This window comes from Pyrgilauda ruficollis, unplaced genomic scaffold (genome assembly GCF_017590135.1).
Source record: "Pyrgilauda ruficollis isolate IOZ18807 unplaced genomic scaffold, ASM1759013v1 scaffold4, whole genome shotgun sequence".
Classification (NCBI taxonomy): domain Eukaryota; kingdom Metazoa; phylum Chordata; class Aves; order Passeriformes; family Passeridae; genus Pyrgilauda; species Pyrgilauda ruficollis.
Window position 1 is genome coordinate 18,574,470 of NW_024525489.1, and position 23,497 is coordinate 18,597,966.

General features: G+C 36.9%; 2 protein-coding genes across 2 annotated transcripts in view; one reads left to right on the forward strand and one right to left on the reverse strand.

The window, feature by feature from the left end:
* Nucleotides 1–16,947, reverse strand: part of PRKN (parkin RBR E3 ubiquitin protein ligase) — a 677,999-nt gene extending 661,052 nt beyond the window's left edge. The window contains exon 1 of the mRNA XM_041477165.1: nucleotides 16,833–16,947. Within this exon, the coding sequence (XP_041333099.1) occupies nucleotides 16,833–16,839 (7 nt within the window). The 5' untranslated portion in view covers nucleotides 16,840–16,947. The remainder of the gene's footprint in view (nucleotides 1–16,832) is intronic.
* A 686-nt stretch (nucleotides 16,948–17,633) lies between these two features.
* PACRG (parkin coregulated) overlaps nucleotides 17,634–23,497 on the forward strand; it is a 211,687-nt gene continuing 205,823 nt past the window's right edge. The window contains exon 1 of the mRNA XM_041477137.1: nucleotides 17,634–17,777. Within this exon, the coding sequence (XP_041333071.1) occupies nucleotides 17,634–17,777 (144 nt within the window). The remainder of the gene's footprint in view (nucleotides 17,778–23,497) is intronic.

Here is a 23,497-nt window from a genome sequence, read left to right on the forward strand (position 1 = left end):
AGGGAATGGCCTGAAGTTGTGTCAGGGGAGGTTTAGGTTGGATATTAGGAAAAGGTTCCTCACCCAGAGAGTGGCTGGGCACTGGATCAGGCTCCCCAGCGAAGTGGTCACAGCACCAAACCTGACAGTTCAAGAAGCATTTGGACAAAGGTCTTGGGCAAATGGTGTGATTCTTGGGGATGGTGCTGTGCAGGGCTGGGAGTTGGACTTGATGATCCCATCCAACTCAGCATGTTTTGTGATATATAGATAGATACACTCATGCACATGTGTGTGTGCAGGTGTGTGTATTTCTAATAATTATCGTTCTCTCTCCAAAATGCTTGGAAAAACGTTAACTCAGGACCTTTGCTGACGTAAGTGTTCTGATTTCACTTGTATTCAGGCAGGAATTTCTGTCATCATAAGGCAGGTGAGCCCTAGCCTAACATTTACAACCTTCTTTTTATAAGGAACTAAAGTTAACAAGAATATTTACTAAGTTTGCAATGGATTAAGCTCTTCCCTTCTAATGAAATCTCTGCAAATTGCTCCAACTACTAAAAGCTACCCAAACAAACTAAGAATTAAGAAAGTGAACCATTTTAATCATTACCTTGCCAATACTACCAATAAGGTTACTGCTAATGTGGCCATTTTTCTTTACGATGTAAATAGAAATTGTTAAGTAGATCACATCTTTTAGATAACTAGTTTTGACTGCTTATCAGTTTACACCAAATATTTGCAATCTAAACACAAAAATTTTTAGAAGACATTACTTTGCACTTTCATTAAAAAGTGAAATTGACTGGATAGGACAGCATGCATGCTAGCAGGCTTTCCCATCCTTTTTCTTAAATCCAGAAATTTAAGAAATTTTCTTAAATTTCTTTCTACCATCTTAGTATGTGAATTTACATACAAATGTGAGCCTACAAGAACAGATGTGTACAAGAGGAAATCACATAATTGGCAAGCCTGAAAATACAGGATAAAATTAACAAGAGAAGGCAGCATTTTATCACAAATTTGAGAACTCAATGATATTTCTAAAAACGGAATACATTCCAAAAGCTCTAGCTTTTTATAATCCTGGAGTATGTTTACTAGCATAACTTATAAGTTTGAGGAAACATTAGTTTGAAGACTATTACTCCAAACCCAAGACTCACCAACTGAGGTCCCCTCAGCAAGGTGCAATGCATACAGAGAAACCAAAATTCTCTGCTTGTACTTTTGACACTGCTGCTATATATCCATCTGAACAGCACTTCAGACTTCATTATACACTTCTGATATACATATATACACATTATACACTTTCTGATAGTTTAAAACTACTTTTCTCCTGAAATTTGACACACAGCTCTGTAACTATTCCAGTAAGAAGAGTTCACAGCCAGAATTCTTAGAGTAGGGGGATTTTTTTTTTTTTCAAGTTTAAAAGAAGAAAAATGTATCAAATCCCAGCTACTTATGCCTCTTTTTGCATGACACTAAAATGATGCTTACAGGACAGATGTAGTTTTGTGGCTTATGGCTGAGTATAAGGAGACTGCATATTGTAAGCAAACTGTGTAGGACAGTTCTTTATTTAGATTGCCTGTTGTTTCCTATTGAATGACCTTGACTCAATTCCTTTTCTCTTTATTGGGCTTTAAATATACAGAAAGAAATATTCCAATAATGCAATATTAAAAGAAAATAAAGCCAGTTTCAAGGAGTGATGGAATGATTAGGGGAACATTCCAGTACCATGGTGTTTATCATCAAAGACAAGATGATATACACCCATTTCAAATCAGATTTCAACAGGACACAAGGTAGGCACAGTCTGAGACACTTAATAAGGAGAAATTACAGTGGCAAAATGAATATAAACTGAATGAGACAGAAGCTCTGCAGAAACAAACTAAAATTTATTCTAAGTCTATCCTGAAATTATAGTAGAATAAACAAATATTAATACATCCATGTTTTCAAATATAGCTTTTGCTTCCCTTATTTGCTATCATACATACTTACCTATTCAAAAGCAGGTGACTGTTTAAGTGATCCAGACTTCATCAAAGAGGTTAGTAACAAATGCATTTACATTTACATTCTTATTATTTTTATAACTTAACATAAATAAGGAAATCTAACTAAAGATGTTTACCTACATGCACCAAGCTTAAGGAAAAGTGTCATTGGTTGTACCATGTTCTGCAGCTTATATTCACTTACATATTTTGCACCGCACAATCAATTTAATTTTCTAGATTTACCCTCATCAGCATGTGAAGATGTGCCAATCAATTCCAAATTAATAGATTCTGTTTCAAATAAGCAGGCTATATTTAACCGATATATTATAAAGGCTAACCCAGACTGATTTTATTTGCTGAAGTACACAAATTTCTTTTGACCTTTGTCTTGATTTCTCTCAGACCTTACTCTCAGGCTGTAACAGATTTGTTTCAGCAGTGAGACAAAGGTACAATCTAATTCACTTTCCTGATTGTGAACATGACTGTCCAAAGCACACATGTAATTATATTCTTTCCTAGCAACAGCATGTGTTTTAGAAACACTTTTTTTAGTGGAAGCCTATGATTTGATATGAACAGTGCTTTTTTCTTAAAAAGAAAGTGAAATTAAAATTTACCTTTAAACACTGCTATTTTACATACTGACTCAATTAAAACATTAGCCTATAAAAACAATGCCTAATTTTAATGTGCTTTTTGCTTCTAATATACACTTACACCAAATGTAACACCAACTAAGAAGTTTCAGCATTTTTCACCTCTTTGACAATCTGAAAGCAGTTTCTATTTGTATAGTTCCAGTGTTTCCCCTCACTGAAATCAATACAACTACTCAAGAAAAGCACGCTGGTACATCAACCTGTTAGCTGGATTTGAAAGAATACAATTTTATAGTCCTAAGTTATTCTTCAGTGTGTTGGCATAAAGAAACAAACATACCTAATTTTGTGGTTCTTCTCAAATCTATTGACTATGAAACAAATGATACAAAAGAAATCTGCCATCCTGAACCCAAAGGAAACCACATAATGAAAAGAGCCATGACAAAATAAATACCTAGTCTTAAAATAAAAGTTAATAAAGAAGGAAACAAAATTCACAATCCAAAGGATTCTCCAGCTTGACAATTCCATCTCTCCTGCCATCATCGCAAACACTTTTAAGATTAGTCCCTTAACAAAGGTGGTGGTGTTGAGCTATTCCAGCCCATCTCTGAGCTCATCTTTGGCCAGAAGCTCCCTGCCTACTTAGAATCTGGGCAACAGGGATGAATATGCGCCAGCTTTACAACTACTGCATTTCAGTGTAACGTGTTACCTACAAACCAATTTTCAATGTTCTAACTGAAATCTTAAACTCTGAATTTCAAAATAATCTAAACAGTTGAAGCTTAAGTAACACAGTTTTCTGCTGTAACTGGGAAATATACACAACCTAAGAAACAACTCAAACTAAATCAAACAGCAACTTCTGAAAAAAGCAAATGTACATGTTAAGAATACAAAAGTGCAGTTGTATAGAAATAGTTAATGTATCTTTACTAAAAGAAAATTTTAGTACAATGAAAAGAAAATCCTAAAAAGTGCCCAAAAGGGAAACACTAAGGTACCCCACTAACACAGGGCAACATTTTTTCTTAAATGAGCATTTTTCCTGTTTGAAATATTTGTTGATTTACGTGTTAGAAGTTTCAGCGCATTTGTAAATGGAGTACTAATGTGAAAAAATTGAATGTAGCTTGTGAGACCTAGAAGCTGCAATATACTGTAAAAACAGACAGAATACAAATCCCAGCAAGGGTAAATATATTATAAAATGACTGCTCACTCTGTAAGAAATGTACCTATTTCTAATATATTTATAAACTACACCATATTATCAAAATTTAAGTAGCTTAAAAAGAAGTATAAGTTTTTGCTGCAGTAAAATCAAAATTTGATTCATAACATTTATGTAAGAATAGCTTACAGCCAAGAGCCATTATAAATTACATTAACTAATGCAGGCAACATGATACATTCAGTATCTTATGAGAAAACTAAACAGGTTTTGTACAAACTTGCACTGCTAAGATTGTAATGTCCCAGTACCAACTCTAGTGCAGGTGAGGTGGCATGCACTAAGTGGTAGATAGTGCTGAACACACAAACTCTTTAATTACACTTTTTGGTGACGAGCCAAATTAAAGTTGGCTATTAAAGATCATTATGCTTTTAAGTTAAACAGTTAAGTGACAAACCATTAAAAAAATTTTGAAAAATATGGAAATATTGACAAATATTAATAAAGGTAAGAAAAAGCTCATTTTATTAAAGTCATTTCAAAAGTAATATTCTAGAGATAAAAATTAATTATTAGGTATTTAAAATGGCAACAAATTTTGTGCATTTCACCAATTCCACAGTTCTTCATGCACTTACTGTTTTCAGTTGGAATTAAGACATTCGTGGTTTTTAAAAATAATTGAGGGCTAAACAGTGATGCACAAACTTATACATTCCAAGTCACCTTTTCCCCCCTTTAGTATTAACAAGTAGGAATATGTTTTTGATGCTTCCAGTGTCAAGATCAGGTGAACTGAATGGTTTTACAGAGTACATTACTCCAACTCCTTAAAGGGTTATAAAATCACATTCAACTCGGCCTGTTATTAATAATTCATGGCAACTTCCTTAGTTCACTACAGGGGCATCACTCTTAGGGCATCATTCTTATTGAAATAACAGAGAAAGTAAGATAAACAGTTACCATCAAAATGAGAAGCCACCTACCATAAACCATGGACTCTAAAAGCCTAAAGAATTTAAATCCTTACAATTTCCAGGCTAAATCTGGAATTTCACATTCCTTCCTAAAAGTTGATGTTAATCTAATAGATAAGTAAAACCAACAAAATTTCATCTATCTAATGAAATTTGGTTTATCTGCAGATTTGAAGTGTCACACTTCCATTAATTTAGCTACACGGCATAAGAGCTATTTATGCTCTCATTACTCTGAAATAGACCATCTTAAGAAGCATATTTTACTTCAATTAAGGATTAAACTAAGTATATCCCATTAAACATATCTATGATGCAAAAATATTATGATTTGGAATTGGAATACTTTGAACTATAGTAAAAAATACTGACACCAATTTAGATACATAAAGACCACAAGACTTCATTCTTCATGTCACAAAATAGATGGGTCTTACAGAATTATATCATGTATTAGTAGCATTTGGATTTCAATGTACATAGCTAACTAGATGGACAGATTTAGGAAAAAATGGCCTTCAATATAAACACATTAAGATAGGGAATAGACACTCATTTTGTAATTTACTCAATGGAACAAAATTAGCTTTGATGCATCAGTAAAGCACCATGGAAAAATCAGCTTTATCCTTACAAACTTAATTAATTCTGGCGTAGAAAGCAAGCAAGTCCACTTCAAAAGCTTAGTCTGCTCTCTGAGTAAAATAATGCCCTATGCACAAAAAAATGCTAGTTGTATGAAAATTCAAAATCCATCTTTAAGTTTTTAAAGTAACGAGAGAACAGTTAGTGTTTTAACTGCTTTGTCCCCCACAAGCACATTTTGGTATTAAGAAATAAGGTATTAGTGAGTGGCTTGTAATTTGCAGTCAGCGTCCAACACAGATAAAAGCTTGAAGGGGCAAAGCCTCAGAGTGCACGGGCCTCTGTAAGCGCAAGTGGTTCACTGCTGTACTTTCAAAATAGAAGGAAGGAGGCTGTCATAGTGGCTGTATCATCATTCCATAGATACATTATCTACATATTTTTAAATACAAACTTTAGATTAATTGGTTCTGGTAATATTGGGGAAAACAAAGAAGGTCAGGCTTTTGGGTATTAATTCTGTATCTACATGGTAACAATTCCCTGGTGTCTCTCACTCGCTCCCTACTCAGTAATACAGTAGCCCAGGAAGGTTGTGTTTCCTGACATAAACCCGAGGACAAACAGAATTTCATTGCTGTCCTATAGAGGAAACAGTAGAGACGCCTTGTCAAAAATACACTTGTTTCTTCTAAGATAGTTGATTTTTAAATCCAGATGGAAACCAATAGGAGTGATGCAAACTTTCCTTCTGAAGAAATCAGCATTGTCTTATTTGACTGCAACATCACTGTTAGCAGTCAGATTCTTTAGCAACTACACACAGCAAGCAGATATGCACAATGGTTTCATGTAAATTAAATGAACAAGAAACCCACACATTTTGACTTTTTTATCCTAATACCCCCTTTGCACTATTGGAAAAGTAAATTAAAAGCCTCCCTGTGCACAGTCCTTTATCCTCAAAGGGCTGCCTCTTTTAATCAGCGTCTAGAACTGAACTAAATTTCAAGTTTTATTCACATGAAATCAACTATCGCATTTTTTTATGTGTAGCAATTGTATCCTAAATTGGTTTATAGCCCACTCTCTGCTTTCCTAGTTCAGGAAACTGATTATATGAACAGTTCTAACATAACACATGTGAAATGAAACAAGAATTGGCACTAAACACTCATTGCACGCAGTGTTACATAAGGACATCTTAGGTTCTTACCAGAATTATAGCAATAGTTCTACTATTACCCATTGAGAGTGCTTAATTTTTTCAATTTTATTTACATTAAAAAGAACTACTGACTTAATATTGAAAAATCAGGAATGGAAAACATATCTTGCACCTGTTGTCACTGACAGATGAAAGTAGGGAAATGCCAGGATTTCAGAAATGGCATACAACATGAGAAACATTTTAAGTCTGTCACCAAATACAACTGATACCACAAACAAGGATTATTTGCAGTATTTGAGTGTTACTTGGAATTTTTAATGTAAAACTCTACACAAATGAGAAGGAAAATACAAAATCACAGATGTGTTCATGACACAATTTTAAGAAGCCAGTATCCCAAAACAGCGTGTAACTTTAATGAAAGTTACATGACTTTCCATCAGGATATTACCCAAGAATTCAAAATCTCTGCAAAAGGGATAGTATGTTAATACAGCAAATGTTCACTTATTTGATGTAATATTACAACAACTGTATAGTTTTAAATACAATTGTAAAGTATCTGAAGCTTATTTTTAAATGTGGAATTATTTTTGTCTCCATATCTATAACAAAAACCAGCAAATTTAATCCTGAGCCTAATTCAGAGGTGCAAATTCATAACTCCTAAGCAGAGTCACATATACCCACAGTAAAATCAGCCAGTGTTAAGTGTATGTGACTCAATAATTCTCAGGTACAAATGGGCACATAAAGTTATGGGCTAAGGAAGCTGCATTTGGACAGCACAGGTAAACTTTGGGAGCAGTGCTAGGATCAACTGTGTGACTCTGATTGATTTTAGTATATGTTACTTAAGTCTTGTATTTATTTGAGGAATAAGACAATAGAAAAAGCTCCAGAAGTTCTTCTCCTGAGCTTCAGGTGTTTTATGAGATTGATGTGGACAGAGCACCATCACTTGAAATTCTTGAGTTTTAATGTAATTTCAGAGCAGCACTCAGTACTTTTATAAGGCTGTAATGTGTTTTCATTTTACCTGTACTAAAAAAAAAAAAAAAAAAAAGGATAACAGCAGGAAAGCAGCTATTCTAAGAAAAGGAGGCATAAAATGTAAACATAATGCATAATGCAACAAAGAAGCAAATGAAAAACCTCTCCTTTTCCTTTATTAGAACTAAGGGAAACAGATTGTGCTCATCTTGCTTAGGGCCAAGAGTCTTGCTGTATGGAATTCAGCCAGGCTCCAGCACACAGCTCACTATGGAGTTTTGCAGTGTTAAAAAGTAAACCAGATGGGATATTTGCTTCCAACAAGATAATTCTAATGGAAATTGTTAGAAGTACTGTAAAAGAAACTTTTCAGCTTCATCTGCTATTTTACTGTGTATAATAAGGGCAGGTAGAATGAAAAGTAGACTATGAAAACAAACCACAAAAATTTAAAAATTCAAAACATTAATCATTAACAAAGTTTCGAATTTATATGCCTCAGAACACCAACTGCTCACATAAAGCACACACCAGGCTAAGGTCAAATCTCAAACAGTAGCAGTGTGAATAAAATATTCTAAAATTACGTAAAGTGAGTAAAAAAGAATCAAATTAAAGGTTAACCTGTAGCTTCATACAGCTTGACAAAAAATATGAAGCAAGTCATACACCAGGGTCTTGTGAGACATAACAGACACAGTGTTTTTGCTCAGGATCATTAAGATAACACCTTCTGTTCTTAAAAGACCCCATATTTTCCAGATGAGCTACAAAGAAAAAGAAGGTAGATGAGGTGAAGTTCTACAGTTACAGGTTTTGATGACTTCTTCTATATCTGACTAAGTATTTTTAAAGTACTGTGCCCGAACTGTGCTAAAGCAAAATGAAAGAACTAGGTTTTTTGTTGCTGGGGTTTTTTTTTGTTGTTGTTGTTGCATCAATATCTTAGACTGTAGCCCTGAAATGTTCCTGGCAGTGAACAGCTTTTTTCAACAGAAGCTACACCCATTTAATCACAACAACAAATTCACTCTTAAAGAAAGATAACAGGCAATTAGGACAATATTTTGTAACCAAAGTAGCTTAGACACAAACTGGACCCATTACTTGTGAGAAAAAGGGTCAGTTATCACAAAGACACAAGCTCATGCTTGAATTATCCAAATCCAGTTTGCCAAGTAGAGGCACCTACCACTAAAAATTTACTATTAAAATGGCAATATATGTTTTCTTTTTTTGTAATCTTGCTCTCAGACTAAACACTGCTCTAAGCTCCCTTTTCTTCTTCAGGAACTGGTCTATGCCAGACTTAAGAAATTCTACTTAGGCTTTGACTTTGTCCTACCATGTTGCTTCAATCAGCCAAAAAGCAGATTGAAATGAAATTGATATGACTGGATAAAAGAAAATCAAATTTTTTTCAACATTTAGTTTCAGTAATCTAATTATGAAGCTTTTAGTAATAGCGTAATTACTTTGAAGTTCTGAACATATGTTTCCACTGAGAGTATTCCACAGAGGACACTGTATCAGAAAAGGGTAAAAATGTAAACATAAATGCACCACAAGTATTTCAGCTCATTAAAAAAAAAAATTAAAAAAAATTGAAAGGAGAACCATATGCCAGAAATGTAATATGATGTCCAATATGAACCACTTTTATTTCCATCATGAACAGTCCTTCAGTTTAATACCAATGAAGAAAATGGAAAATAATTTCGCCATGACATCAAAGCACATTACCAAAATGTTACTGGATTGACACATTTAAAAAAAAAAATGAAAATACACATGTAAAATTATTAGGACAAAAAGCAGATGAACACTATTCCTTGAACTTTGAGGTTCTCAATGTTTCTTCTGACAGAAAGGATGTCTTAGAGAAATAGCTCACACAATGGGCCCAGGCATCTCAGCTTTTTGTGATTCTTGTGAATTTAGCTAAATATCCTTAGGTCTATACACTGAAAGTTATTAAATCTGAAGTATTAGATCTGACAGAAGACAGTTCTATTGGCTAAATTTAATTAAACAAACAAAAAAAAAGGAATCAATGAACTAAGAGCAAGACATTTAGAAATGCTAAACAAAAGATATAGAAAACAGTAGCACAGACAGGAAGACACTGAAAAAAACGACACCCAACAAAAAACAAGCAAACAAAAAAAATCCACCAAACAAGTAAAAGGAAGTAGGGAAACCACATCATAATATAGAAAAGTTTTACTTTTAACAAAACAATACTTACACTAATCATCACAACAGTGGTGAACAAAGCAAGAACATTTTTGTTACTGGAAAGACAACTTTGGTTTTTTGTTTGTGGTTTTTATGCATCGCAAACAATTTACAAATGCAAATGAATTTGCTTCAGTGCCCTTCTATGTCACCAACATCAAGCTTAATGCACAAGCCTACTTTTACATAGTACACAAAATCCCACTCTCAGCAGGCAAACTAAAGCAAAGGAGGATGTCCAACTTTTGCAGCAACAAATACATTGTTTATACCATCTTCACAAAAAACAACACAACCAACAGCTTTTGATTGCAACTGCTCTCTAAAAAGCTGTACTTCCATTTTCTACACATTAATACATTATAACCTTGCTGTCCTTTAAACAGCCATGTAATGACAAGCTCTTTCCTCAATTAGGATCTTCATTCATCTTTATCAGCTTCAGAAATTCTTAAACAACAAATCAACTTCTTGATGCTTTTCTTTTTTCTTTTCTTGGCCGAGGGGTCTAGGCTTAGAGCTTCAAGGTAAATACAAACTGTGTCCGCATATCATAAGGAAATGTTGAAAGAAGAATAAACCCATGGAATAAAACAAAGCACAAACAATATTTTACTTTTTTTCTTACCAACAGATCTATGCTATGGGGACAAATATTGCACAATGAAAGAACTCTTGACATATTCAGAAAAAGAACACACAATCCCATACGTCAGATTTCCAAAATTAGGGTTAAAAAGAGAAGACATTAATAGCAAGGCACTTGCTATTAAGTGAAAACCTTCACTTGGTAACCACCTTCCTTTCATAACTTCAACTTAACTCAAACCAGCCAAGGATAGAAAATCAAGTCTTCCTCAACAATCACAACAGGAATACAGCCATGAGGTACGGCAAAAACTGCAGGATCCAGACAATTTATTTTGGACATGTTTAATGGGCAATGACCCATCATACTTTTTAAATACGTGTATATCATTGTCATTATTTTCCCTATTTCAAAGGTAAATGGAGAAGAAAATATTGACATATGTTATAAATTCAGAGATCATTAGAGGGCATGAAACCTTTTGAATAGTTTTAGAGTCAGAGTTTTAAAATTTCCATCATTGAAATTGCTAGCATGAATAGAGGTGTTATATTCTGCAGACAGCCCCAAAAGTCCAAGAATGAGCTTCTGCCATTAAAAAAACCAAAGAAACTAATTAGAAATAAAAAACCAGGAAAACAGTTAGCAGAGTTAATTTCTCTGAAGCACATAATTTATGATGCCACTGTTTTGGAAGCCATTATGATATATGGAGAAGTAATTGCTGATTATTTTGTGGCTTATCCATTATAGGCATGTAGCCACTGTAAAAAAGACACCACATAAAGCTACTATGTGTACCTAATGCATCATAACTGTGACAAGTTATTTATGCGATCTTTTGTTTGAATTTATGAGAAATCATTAATAAGACTGCCTTGTTCAAGAAAAGATGCATGTTTACCAGCACAAATACCAGCTACCACTGTACAAATTGCTCAAGGGCATGAAATAAAAGGCAGTTTCATGATTAATTCTTCATTAATTTCTACCCTTAAGTTTGCTGTCATCAAATTCGATATTTGAGTGATAGCTGGAGAACTCAAATGATTCTTTGCCTCTTGTCATCTTAAGAGAATTTGTAATATCATGGCAAATATTTCAGATATTTCCATATGCCTCAAAAAACAACTTTGATGCTACAATATTTCTCCTGTGACAAGCTTTAACAATACTAATGTGGACATGAACATGCTGATTAAGAAAAATGATGCAACACAAGAGCTACAGCTTAAAAGCCAGTTTAGTACAATCAGGCAGATTTCAGTCTGCTTCAAAAAGTGAATAATAATTCTTTCTCCATCTTGTCCAGGCTCAAGAATAAAACAGGCAAAAGGGTACCAATGCATTTTTCTACATCAGATAAACCTGACGGATTTTTATCCTTATTTCGTAAGGTCATCCATTGTTCCATTCCTTTAGCACTGATCAAAATAATAGGACAGGGACAGTCATGAAGTACAACATTTGGAAACTGAAAAATTGTAAGAATATTATAGATTTTAAAGAACATATTAAAATTTAGTTACTTAATGATTAGAAGTCCTCATAAAGCACAAACATTTGCAAGATGCCCCACCCACACTGTAGTTCAGAAGGAAGAAATCAGGTTGTGAAATAACTGACAATTATATAACTAAAGCTTGCCAACAAATTATCTCCAAAGTGGAGATAGATTATAGTGGCTTTCTGTGAATTCTGGCTATATAGCTGTAGATTATAGTGGCTTTCTGTGAATTCTTACATTCCCATTTCTTACGTTACCTTTTTTCCTTCTTTTAATGAACAACTTCATACATCACTGGCTGCATTCTGTGTCAGAAGCTGATTTTCAATCAAACAATATTTATATACAGTACATAGCAACAAGAAGCATTGATTGAAAGAATTAATTTATCTATTTTACATAAACCTGCCTGGCAAAGTAACTAACTTCCCACTAATGGTTTAATTCTTCCTTGGACTTCTCCTAAATATAGCATGTTGGAAAACCTGCACCATTCTTGGCATCGTTTGCTTCTGTGGCCTGACCATTTATACAACTGAGAGTTCCGTGATACAGGGTGTGGTAGCCCAACTAACTTATTTCAGTAAATGGGGACACATGTGTTTCCAAATAAGAAAACTACTCTACCTCTTGAGGCAATGTTACCATAACAGAATAAAATAATGTCTTCAGCTTTAAACATATCTACAAAAGACATTCTTTACTTTAGCAAGGACTCTTAAGCAGTAGCGTTTGCTGTTACACTTTCCAAATGTTTTTTTTTCAAATTCCATGTTTTGTTAGCAAAGGTCTTTTCCTAGTTGTTTCTCAAAATTAGTGTAATTTGAAACTCTCAACTTTATTCTTATCGCACAGATAGGCTGGACTAAAGCATTGGGCAATGGATACTCTATTTACACATTACATGCAAGTAAGCATGGGCAATAATTTAAAGAAACTGCCAGATCCATTTTCTGTAGGGCCCTATCTGAAAAATTCAAAACACTGCATCAGAATGTCCTTAGCCCCTGCTTAGTTAGTCTCCAGTGTCTTGATATTATAATACTGTTATTTTGCCATCATTAACAAAAAAATCAACCAAAAATACCAAACAAGCAAAAAGACACACCCCACTTTTCCTCCCCGTTACTACTTGTCTTTCAAAAAGAAATCCAAGCAAAAATTCTTCTCATCTCCCTTAAATGAAACAACAAAATCCAGAACGCTTATGTATATCTAGCAAAACTCAGCTGTCTTTTGAAGCTATCCGACTTCAAATGATACTAACTTTATAACACCTTGCTGACAGAGTAATAACAAAGCATTTTGTAGGAAAATAATCATTGAAATATAATTCCAGTAAAACACAGTGTTTCATGATGCAATTCTGTACATGCAGTCCAGTACAGTGATGCTAGGAGAAGGGAAAAAGGCTCAAAACAAACAGAGCAAAACTGGTCATGTATTTGAAATGCAAGTAGCCTTTGATATTCTGAGGTTTAGGTTTTGTTTAATCAAACTAACTATCAGATTATTCCACGTGATCGTGAACTACAACTTGAGCTACAATTCCAGTACTGCAGTCCAACTATCCATAGCACTAGAACACCCAAATGCCAACAGAAGAAAAAAAAAAACCAAAATTGCAGCATGGGATCACAATATCTAAGTAGAAAACTTCTAAACTATTTTTCCTTTGGTTGCTCCAATAATACCATTATTATAATAGAACCATGTATATAAATATATTCAGGGAAATTCTAAAAGGGATTATTCTTATTTTGCTTCCTCAAGATTATTTTCATACCAATGAGAAATATTCATGTAGAAAGTAGATTACCAACACACTGGAAAAGGGTGCAACACAGAGGAGTGATCGGTCATTCAGATAGCTAAAACTTTCACCCAGGCTCCCATTCTCCCTTAACTTGATTACTGCTGGATGAATCATATTTCACTGTCAAAGCCCTTCACAACCTGTTGCTACTACCACCTTCATCTCTCATTCACCATAGAAATGTTGAACTGCCACTGTTAACTATATAGAGCCCATCTTCTACATTTTTAAAATGTCTTACGACCTTCTCCTGGGTTTTTTGCTATTTGAGAGATATTTTCTGAAAAATTCCACTAAGCTGTCCCAGTATCTTACTTCAAAATCAGTTTCATTATTTTATTTTTCCCCCCAGAACAGGTGTTCAGGAATGTTACATTATTGCCAGGACTGTTGACTAAGAAATAGATCAGCCAATCCAACTGTAGGATGTCACTTCCATTCCACTAACCCGTTTTCAACTGAACCAATGGTAAGCAAATAAATAAAGAATAAACTTTAAAAACCCACCTTGAACAACTCCCCAAACCTACCTAAGCAGAGCTATGACAAGCTATGTCACTTAACTAGCTCAGTCCAGATTCAAATTACCATGTAAGGAACCTGAATGTGCACAAGTCTATATGACCTGGTCTGTGAGAAATGAACAGAAAAAAGAAGACAGAAAAAAAAAAAATCAATTAAAGGAATTATTATATGTACAAGTATATTATGGCATCAACTTATGAGGACATAAGACATTTCTAGAGATATAAAACTGTGAATCATTTTGGAAAATATACCACATGTTTCACAGAAAAACCTGAGTATTCTTTTGAATACTTAGGCTAAAAAATGGGCAGATGATTATCTCACCCTTGCCCTCCTGCCCCCAATTTTTGCTATGGCATTCCTAGCTTGCAAATGTTTATAGAGAAGAGTTTTCAGAAATTCTCACAGGAGAATATCGGACTAGGTCTCCACATGACATACTTTGAAGAAAATTCTTTTATTTTTGTCAAATAAATATTTTTCTTTAAATATATTAAAGGAAATACATTTATGTATTTTCTTTATATAAAAAGGGGTGGGGGAGGGTGTCATGATTTTGGCTGGGATAGAGTTAATTTGACTTAGAAGTCGGTACAATGCTGCATCATGAATTTAGTAGGAGAATAATGTTGGTAACACACTGATGTGCTAAATAGTGCTTAGCCCAAATCAAGGACTTTTCAGTTTTCCATGCTCTGACAGTGAGGAGGTGCATAAGAAACTGGGAGAGTGTGGCTGGGAGACAGCTGACTCAAACTGGCCACAGGGATATTCCACACCACAGAGCAGATCGTGCCCAGTAGATAAACGGGTGGGAGTTGGTCTAGAGGAAGGGCTGGGCATTGGTCAGTGGCCAGTGAGCAATTTTATTCTGCATCCCTTGTTTCTCTTAGGTTTTATTCCTCTCTCTCCTTTTCATTACTGTTAGTGTCATCAGTAGCATTGTTAGTATTTTTATTACTCTGTTTCAATTATTAAACTGTTCTTATTTTGCCTGCAATTCTCCTCCCCGCCCTGCTGCTAGGCAGGGGAGGAGGGGCTGAGCCAGAGGCTGTGTGGTACTGAGCTGCCAGCTGGGGTTAAACCAGGGCAGGCTCCAACTCACGTAAAGCTGCGTTTTTAAATTTGCAACTATTGGTCTGTACATTTCATAATCAATATTCACAAACGTTTCCGTCTGCCACAGTGAAAATAAAATTATCATTCCTCAGTCATGTAGCATTTATATTCATGAGCAGTAAGTAAATATTTAGATTTCAGTGTGAAGCTAGAGGCATCAGCTCTGTAACCACATGGGCAGTCCCTTAGGTACACTCCACTTACTTTTCTGAAGGATTCAAAAACAAACACACAGTGCAGTTCTGCAAACACATGTATTTTATATACCACAGCAATACATCAGATCAGCAGATGACACTGCAAAATAAAAACACCTGACCCTCCGTGCTTTGCTTAAGCCAAGCCTTCAATTTAAAATGTTCTCTACTACATAAGACAAAAGTAGCTCAATTGACAAAGTCCCGTAAGAAAAATTCCACAACTAAGAAGAGATCATTTGCATTAATATGTGTACAGAGTGAAAATACCGGACAATTTAGCTTTAGCGAAGGTGAAAGAACATTAGCTATACACCTGCAATCATATACTGCTACGAAAAAAAAAATGAATGCCTGAAAGACCCACAGCATTCTTGAAAACTTTTGAGATGTTCAATTTAAAAACAATAAATATTTTCACAACTAAATGCACGGTTTTCAACTTGATCAGATCTTAGGTAGACAGCAATATGACACCAATACTGATGATGAAACAGCAAGCCTGAGGACAGCAAAAAGTTGCTAAAATGCATGTGCATCCACTACATTTTATAGGTTTTACTTTAAATAATTCTCAAAACTGAGTAAGTGAAAGCAAGATGAAATGTGTAATAAATAGGAAGGCTAAAAAACGGATTCTGTAATTTTGAACTCCCCAGGAATGGATTAATCTTTCAAGAGGAAAACCCACTGCTGAAACAACCGAGTCACGCTTCGCACCAGCACTGGAGGGGTACAGAAAGCAGAGGGTCACACCCCCAACACCATGAGGTGTCAAATTTCTTCTTTTTCAGGTCGCCCCCAGATACTACGCCAGACTAATAACACGTATATACGCTGGCAAGGCCAAAAAAAAGTTCGCCGATTGCACAAACCTTGCCGAGAAGCATTTACAATAGATACACTGAGAAAGAATAAAAAGCGATTTAAAAATGACCTCAGTCACAAGGCCTGGCCAGATTTTTCACCCCTCTCCCGCGGGGGTAAAACAGGAGGGCAGTGCCCCTTCCCAGCACTCTGGCCCCGCGTGTCCTGCAGATGGGTAAAAGCGAGGCGGTTCAAGCAGCGGGCGCACACAGAGGGCAGCCCCAGCTCGCCCCCGCCGCGGGCTCCGGGCCCGCCCCCGCCCTGCCGAGGCACCGAGGGGACCCGGGCAAGCCCCCGCCGCCCCCGGGGCCACAGACGCGACAGCAGAGGCAACAACAGCAGCGACCGCGGCGGCAGCAGCGCAGAGGCCGGAAGGCGAGGGGCGGGGAGGAAAGGAAAGGGCGGATCCGCATCCGGGCTCGCCCCGATCCCTGACGCGCTCACTCACCGATCATGGCGGCGGCGCGTCCACGCGCGCGCACGTGCCGGCCGCGCCTGCCGCTCGAGCGCTTCTCCCTGTTAGCCGCCCTGGGTGGTCGCGCGACTGCGGGCGGGGGTGGGCCGGCCCGGAACGCGCATGCGCCTCAGTGAGGGAGGTGGAGGCGCACGCTGGGCTTTCTGGGTAGCGTAGTTCTCGGCCGGTTCACACCCTCACACGCTCTTCGCACGTCATCGCCTCATCTTTCCCCCACACACCGCTAATGACTTTCTCGTTAATTGCTGTCCGCCGCCCCGGTGTACGGTGCACCGGGGGTAGGTACAGCTGTGCGGGAATGGGCGGTGCCGACGGGGTTATCCGTGATTCCCCTCCCGCTTGCCCGGCGGGTTGTTGACGCGTTGCCTGGCGACGGTCGCGTGGCCGGGGGAGCGCGCGTGCCGGCAGGTGCCCAACGGAGCCCGAGAGGGACCCGAAGGGCCGGACCCGGAGGGGAGACAGCGGCGGGCGGGAGGGCGGGGGCCAGGACTCCCCGGGGGACAAGGACGTGAGGTGGTGATGAAGGGCTGGACATGGGGGGGACGAGCTGGGAGGATGCAGAAGGGGACTGGGGGCGGGGGTGAGGGGCAGGCAAAGGGGGCCTGTGAGGGGCAGGGAAGGCGCGGCACGGCTGCGTGAGGATGTCGCTGGTTGTGGAGGGAGCGAAGTTGGACGTGCTGCCCGCTCTAAGCCGCTGGGCACGGGACGCTGATGTTCGCTTGTTTTTTCCAGTCCGTTATTTGCATCTGGTCCGTCGTGGGCGCCGGTGGGGAGATGGTAATGGAGGAGGGGCGTCCGGGTCCCTCAAAACCCGCCGGTGACAGGCGGCCCCAGCAGCGGGAGAAGAAGGACAAGCAGCAGGACAAGCAACAGGCCTGTGAGGGTTTCAGTATTAAAGCCATGATGAAAAACAGCGTGGTATGTTTGCTGCTAGCATAGAGGTGATACTAATTAACTCAACTTGTCCAAGAAGCATAGCAAGTTAGAGCTGTGGATAAAACGTGTTGGAAGGTGTGCAAGTTGCTAATACCTTACTTATCTGGAGTTTGCTGGTTGCTGAAATTACCTTCAGACTTTGCAGAAGTATTACCGCAAGGTAACTCTCTGTGCCTGTGGGAGTCGTGATGCTTTCACCAAGTGCTTTACTTTGGTGCCACATGGTTTTTTTTGGGTGTTTTATTTTTTTTTTTTTTGTTTTGTTTTTTTGGGTTTTTTTTGTATGATTTTGTATTGGCAGTGCACATCCTGTTAAACTGCCAGCCTGTGGAATTGTGTGTGAGGCTTACTGCCTCCCACTTAGCAAAATGGTGTCAAGTGGTAGTGCAGTATTTCTCAAAAGTTTTAATACACTGGCACAGTGTATAAAATTGTTGTGAATGTCACATAGGATGGCAGAGATCTGGAAAACAGATTAGTAGATTTCTTAAAACAAGCTTGGAAAATAACGAAAAGCTTCCACACTATCTAGGAGAATACTAAACAAACAAACGTTAGTTCTCCAACTTGTAGTTCAAAGACAGAGAAATTGATCCAGCAAGTAACAGTCATGATTTCTAATGAATTTGGAGGCTTGGGAGTTAAAATAGTGTTATAAAGGCCCTTCAAATCTCTTTATACTGTCTTATTTGTATACCTTTATCAGAATTTAGGAGTTAAAAACTTCATCTAGTACAGAGTACAGATGTTCAACATCTGAGTGGATGAGGTAATATTACCATATAGCTCTGCCTAAGCTCCTGAATTGTATTCTTCATTTGGACACAGTTCAAGGTGTTAGCAAAGGCTTGAGCCCTCAAGAGTTTTTTGTAAATCTATAGAGTATTTTGATAGCTGTTATGAAATACATTATTTCCCTTTGTTTTGATGAAGTGATCTTCCTGGTGCAGTCTCTCTGATCTTGTTTTCTGCAAGAACATCCTCTTAAAAACCCAAACAAGCATGTCTTTAAAGAAATTTTAAATAGAGTAAAAGTTGTAGACTTTTACTAAAAGCTAAAAAAAAAGCAAAAAAGCTTTCTCCTAATTTGTAAAACTACAACATATTTCACCTTACTTGGAAAAACACAAGGTGAACATGACCAAATAATCCCTTTGTTTTAAAGATTGTTTGGTTTGTTTAATTTTATTCTAGTGATGCATGGAATGCACTGTAATACTTCAGCAGCCTTTAGGATTAATTTTTAAAATACGTTTCCTGTTCTCTGGAAAAAATTCAACTAATGGATATTTGCACATGGTTGTTTACATGTAAAAGACGATTTTGTCTAGAAGAATCAGCCATTTCAGTGAAGTTTGAAAAAGACATATTTAATTTTAAAAATGGAGCTGTGACTTCTGAAAATAACTAACTATGAGTTTAATCAGAATTCAGGCTTGCTTTTAAATATTTATAGAATATTAACTTTTATGGCTGCATTTCTAACTTCCTAAAGATGAACAGAACATTAAATCATGTGACACTGTCATTAAGCAACTGCATACAGGTAAATCTGCTGCCTTTGCAGCTACTCACAGAATAACAGATATTATTTCCTTTGTCATGGACATCTGGAAATCACCCAACTTCCCACTTGAAGTGGGCCTGTCACCAGCATTCAGATCAGGTCAGTGATGGTTTTCCTAGCTAAACTGTGAAACCTCCCAGCATCAGGAATTGCCTGACTTCTCTGGGCAACATGTTTCATTTCTGCCCTACCCGTCTGCCCTCTTGCCTGCTGTCTGAGCCTGTCAGAGCTCAGATTCACAGTGTTCTGACCTGCTGCACACGTTCTACTCATAACTGGGTTGGAAGCTCTGAAACTCTTAGTGGTCTTGGGAGATTCATAGTGCCAGGGCTATGTTTTGCAAAAGCTCCATCTGTGGTCAGGCAGCCACCAGAATAATTTCCAGTCATTGTGCAAAAAAATAAGTATCTCACTGCCGTGCTGTCTGTGCAGAAGTGGGAGTTCCTTTTTACTTTTCTAACTACTTTTTAAATGGAGCTTTAGATTTATTAAGTACTCACTTGTCAGAGATTGACATCATTGATGAAGTTCTCATGGAAGGCTTGGGAGTTGACTAGAGGGTTGAAAGCACAGCAGGAATATCTAGTTACAACATGGTAATTCTTTTTGTTAACAGCATGATAAGGCATAGGGTTAAACGTGTTTGGCATCTCCAGGTCAAACAATGAGGTATTGATTAATAGCCTTTGGTGCAAGCATGTGCTTAGTCTTAAACTCTTAGTGTAGAGTCTTAAATGATTACCATTGTGCATATATGACTGTAAATATTGTAGTAAATGTTCCAGAATTCTTTTACGTTGCTTGGACATAGAGTGTTCTACTAAGCTATTTTTCATTAATGTTCCTGCATAAAGTCTGCTTTCATAGTCACTAGTAAGTGCAGAAATTAAGTAGACACAGTATTTAAGACTTTTCTCAGCTCTCACTAAATCCAAAACTTCTTTAGTGAAATACAGTGCTTAAATATTCGCCTAAAAATGCTCCTGAACTGAATAAAGTGTTTAAGTTATTCCAAAACTGTAAATTTATATGGCAGTTTAGATTAAAAGCAAGGTTCAATAAAGGTCTTCTATAATAACAAGCTACATTTACATTCTAATTGTTTTGTCCTCTGGTGGAATCAAGAATGTTATGTGCTCTTACTTCAGAAGTAGTGCATGTAGAATTAGGAACACAATTAATAAATGATGTATAGACTAGCCAGAATAGAAGTGTCTGAACGTGAATGTGGACAGCAGGAAGATTATCTTGGTTCACATCTGATCCTCTCTAGATGATATTTTCCTATTTTCTGCAACTCCAGAGAAGAGAATAAAGTGTTAGTGTCCCACTTTTCTGTAATGCACCAGTGGTAAAAGCACTTTTTCAAGGACAGGATTCCTTTTACTACTTAAAGGAAACAGTAGAAAGAGAATTCCTATCTATCAACTTTTATAAGATTACTGTTACATTCATGTGTTCTATGACATCAGTCAGAAACTGCCTTCAGGAACAGGCCACAGGGATAGAATGAGAAGGTTTACTAAATGGTCTTAGAAAGGAAGGGATACTAAACTTGTTTCTGGATTTCTAAAACCAAAGCAGCTCTTCAGCCTTAGAGACTCTTAGCTATGTATAGGGCACAGCTTTCATCTCCTAAAAAATTGCTCTTAAGCAGAAAAATAGTTATTTGTATTGCAGCTCTGGATTTTCATTCTTCTGTTCTGCATTTAGGAGTTGCAGTCTGTATGTATTGGGATGAGTTCTCAATGTTTGTACTTTAAACACTTCTCTCAAGCCATCTTCAGTAATGTGTGTTGTGAAGGGCTTTCTTACCCTTTACCATTTGATAATAACTCATAGTGAAAGTTTCATTTTAACCATGATGTGATTTGTTTATGATCTGAAATCTGTGATTTGTCATTATATTTATATTCATCCACACCGTGTAACCAAGACTACTTTTGTTATTTACCTTGCAGCAGTCAAAGTTTCTGATTTGATTTTGAGGCTTTAGGAAAGAATGTGAGAAAGAAGTTGTATCTTTTGATTATAACAGCTAATTTATTGGAAAAAACGTTGTGTTTCGGGGCAAATAGATGTCAGGTTAGAGTGTTTTGATAAATGTATATTGAGAAGTAGCATATCTGTCTTGGAGGAACTTCTCCAGTTTAACAATAGCAATTGTGTACAATCCACAAGTACACTTCAGTGAACACTGAGAGACAATTTAAACTGTCAGTGCTCTGGAAGGCAATCCTATCTTCTTCCTCTCTCAGGCTGTTTAGTGCTGCTGTTGTTGTGTCCTCATTTGTACAATGTTGGCTGCTCAGAGAACTGATCCTGCTGAAAATACTCCAGCCTGTTAAAGCTCACAGTGTTGAACTGATGTCTGTGGGATTGAGGCAAGCCAGGCTTCTTCTTTAACAAGGTTCATCTGTTTTTCCCTTCTCCCTGCTGTCCTGACTGCATGCTTCCATCTCTCCTATTGCACTGACACTGTTTTTTCTTGTAAACATAGATAAGTTGGATCAGCTGTAACAGCTCTTAAGTTAATATATGCAATGAGAAGAGAAGCAGGAGAATGTCAGCACAAGCTGTGTGTGGGGGAATGTGCCCTCTTGGCAATATTGCAGTCTTAATTCATTTGAAGCCAGTGTGATGCCAAGTTCTAGCGAGGTAATTCCACAAACATTTACAGCAGCATAAACTTGCACCACAATTGAAAGTGTTGTTTTCATCCCTGAACATTTATTCTCTGTGCAATATGAACTTCGGTATGGCTTTGCAGTGAGCTGGACAGGGGCCTTGGTTAAACCTAAATTAGAAGCAGCTAAACATTTTCTTTTTTTATTTAATAGCATTTTAGTAGACTTGACATACACTCTGATAACAGTATAAGCTCACAAAAGTTGTCACTGCTACAGCCCTGCCTGTGTCTGCTGCCTGTTTGTACCTTCGCCTTTGTGCCAGTACACAGTCATTCCTCTAGATTGATGAGGCACTTCAGTTGCATTAGGTTCAAACATTAAAAGCTTCAACACAAGGAGGTTTTTATTTCCCCTCATAAGGTTAGATTCCTTTCCAATTCCATGCTTGTATTTACTGTAATAACCTCTTTGATAGTATAATGTAAAAGCAGAATATACAGAAAAAATACTAATGCTTAAGACCATAATTTCCTCAGAAAGCTTCTATTTCATATTATGTTTTCAGCTATAACCTAGATGGCTCAATCATACTGCTCTTATTTTAAAATACTTCAAAGTCAGCACTTTATTTTAGTGAATGTGGTGAAAGGTTGGTATTGTTCATAGTTGCAGTGAGGATAAAAAGATCAGTTTCTTACCATAAGCATGAAGAAATCATGCTGCTTCATTTATGAAAATTTGTTACACATTTGAATCTCTAGTAAATCTTCTAATTCAGTCATATGACTTAAAATAGTTAATAAGTAAATTATTGGTTAGAGTGTTTTCTGGTTTGATTGACAATTCTTGTCTTAAATCACTTCATTTGATTCATGATATTTTACACAGAAAAAGACCTTGGGAGGTTTTACATTTCATGTTTAGAGAAGCCAAAAATAAATTTATTTTAGAGCATTACAGCAGTGCTTTTTCAAAACTCCTCTACTAAATACTTTTTTATGAATTAATGAATAAAATTCTAACTGGAAATGATTACACAGATAGTTGTCAAATTCTGTCAACTCTTGCATAGCAATTAAACTATTTTAAACTTTGCAAACTGTTAACAGATTTCATACAAGTTAAAAATCCTGCAGTGCTCTGAGTATATGGGTATCTTCATCTTTTGTTTCTCTGAATGAAGACAGTGTTTTTCCGTTCCGAATTTTTTTTACTGCAAATATAGGAATTTGGAACAAATTATTAAACTATAGTTAATTAGAGTAGTCTCCGAACAGGATTTTAAGCTGTTAACTTGCTGTATAGGGAATTACCTAAAATCAGCATTTCCTACATGCAGCTGAGTATGCCTCTGGAGCCAACCAATTAAAAATGTGAAAGAGATGAGGAAGAATGCATCTATCATACACCCTTCTCAGTACTAAGTCTCCAGAACGGTTTCCAAAGAAATGGACACATATCTACATATTCTTTCTTTTAACTTGGTATCTTCAATTTAATTCAAG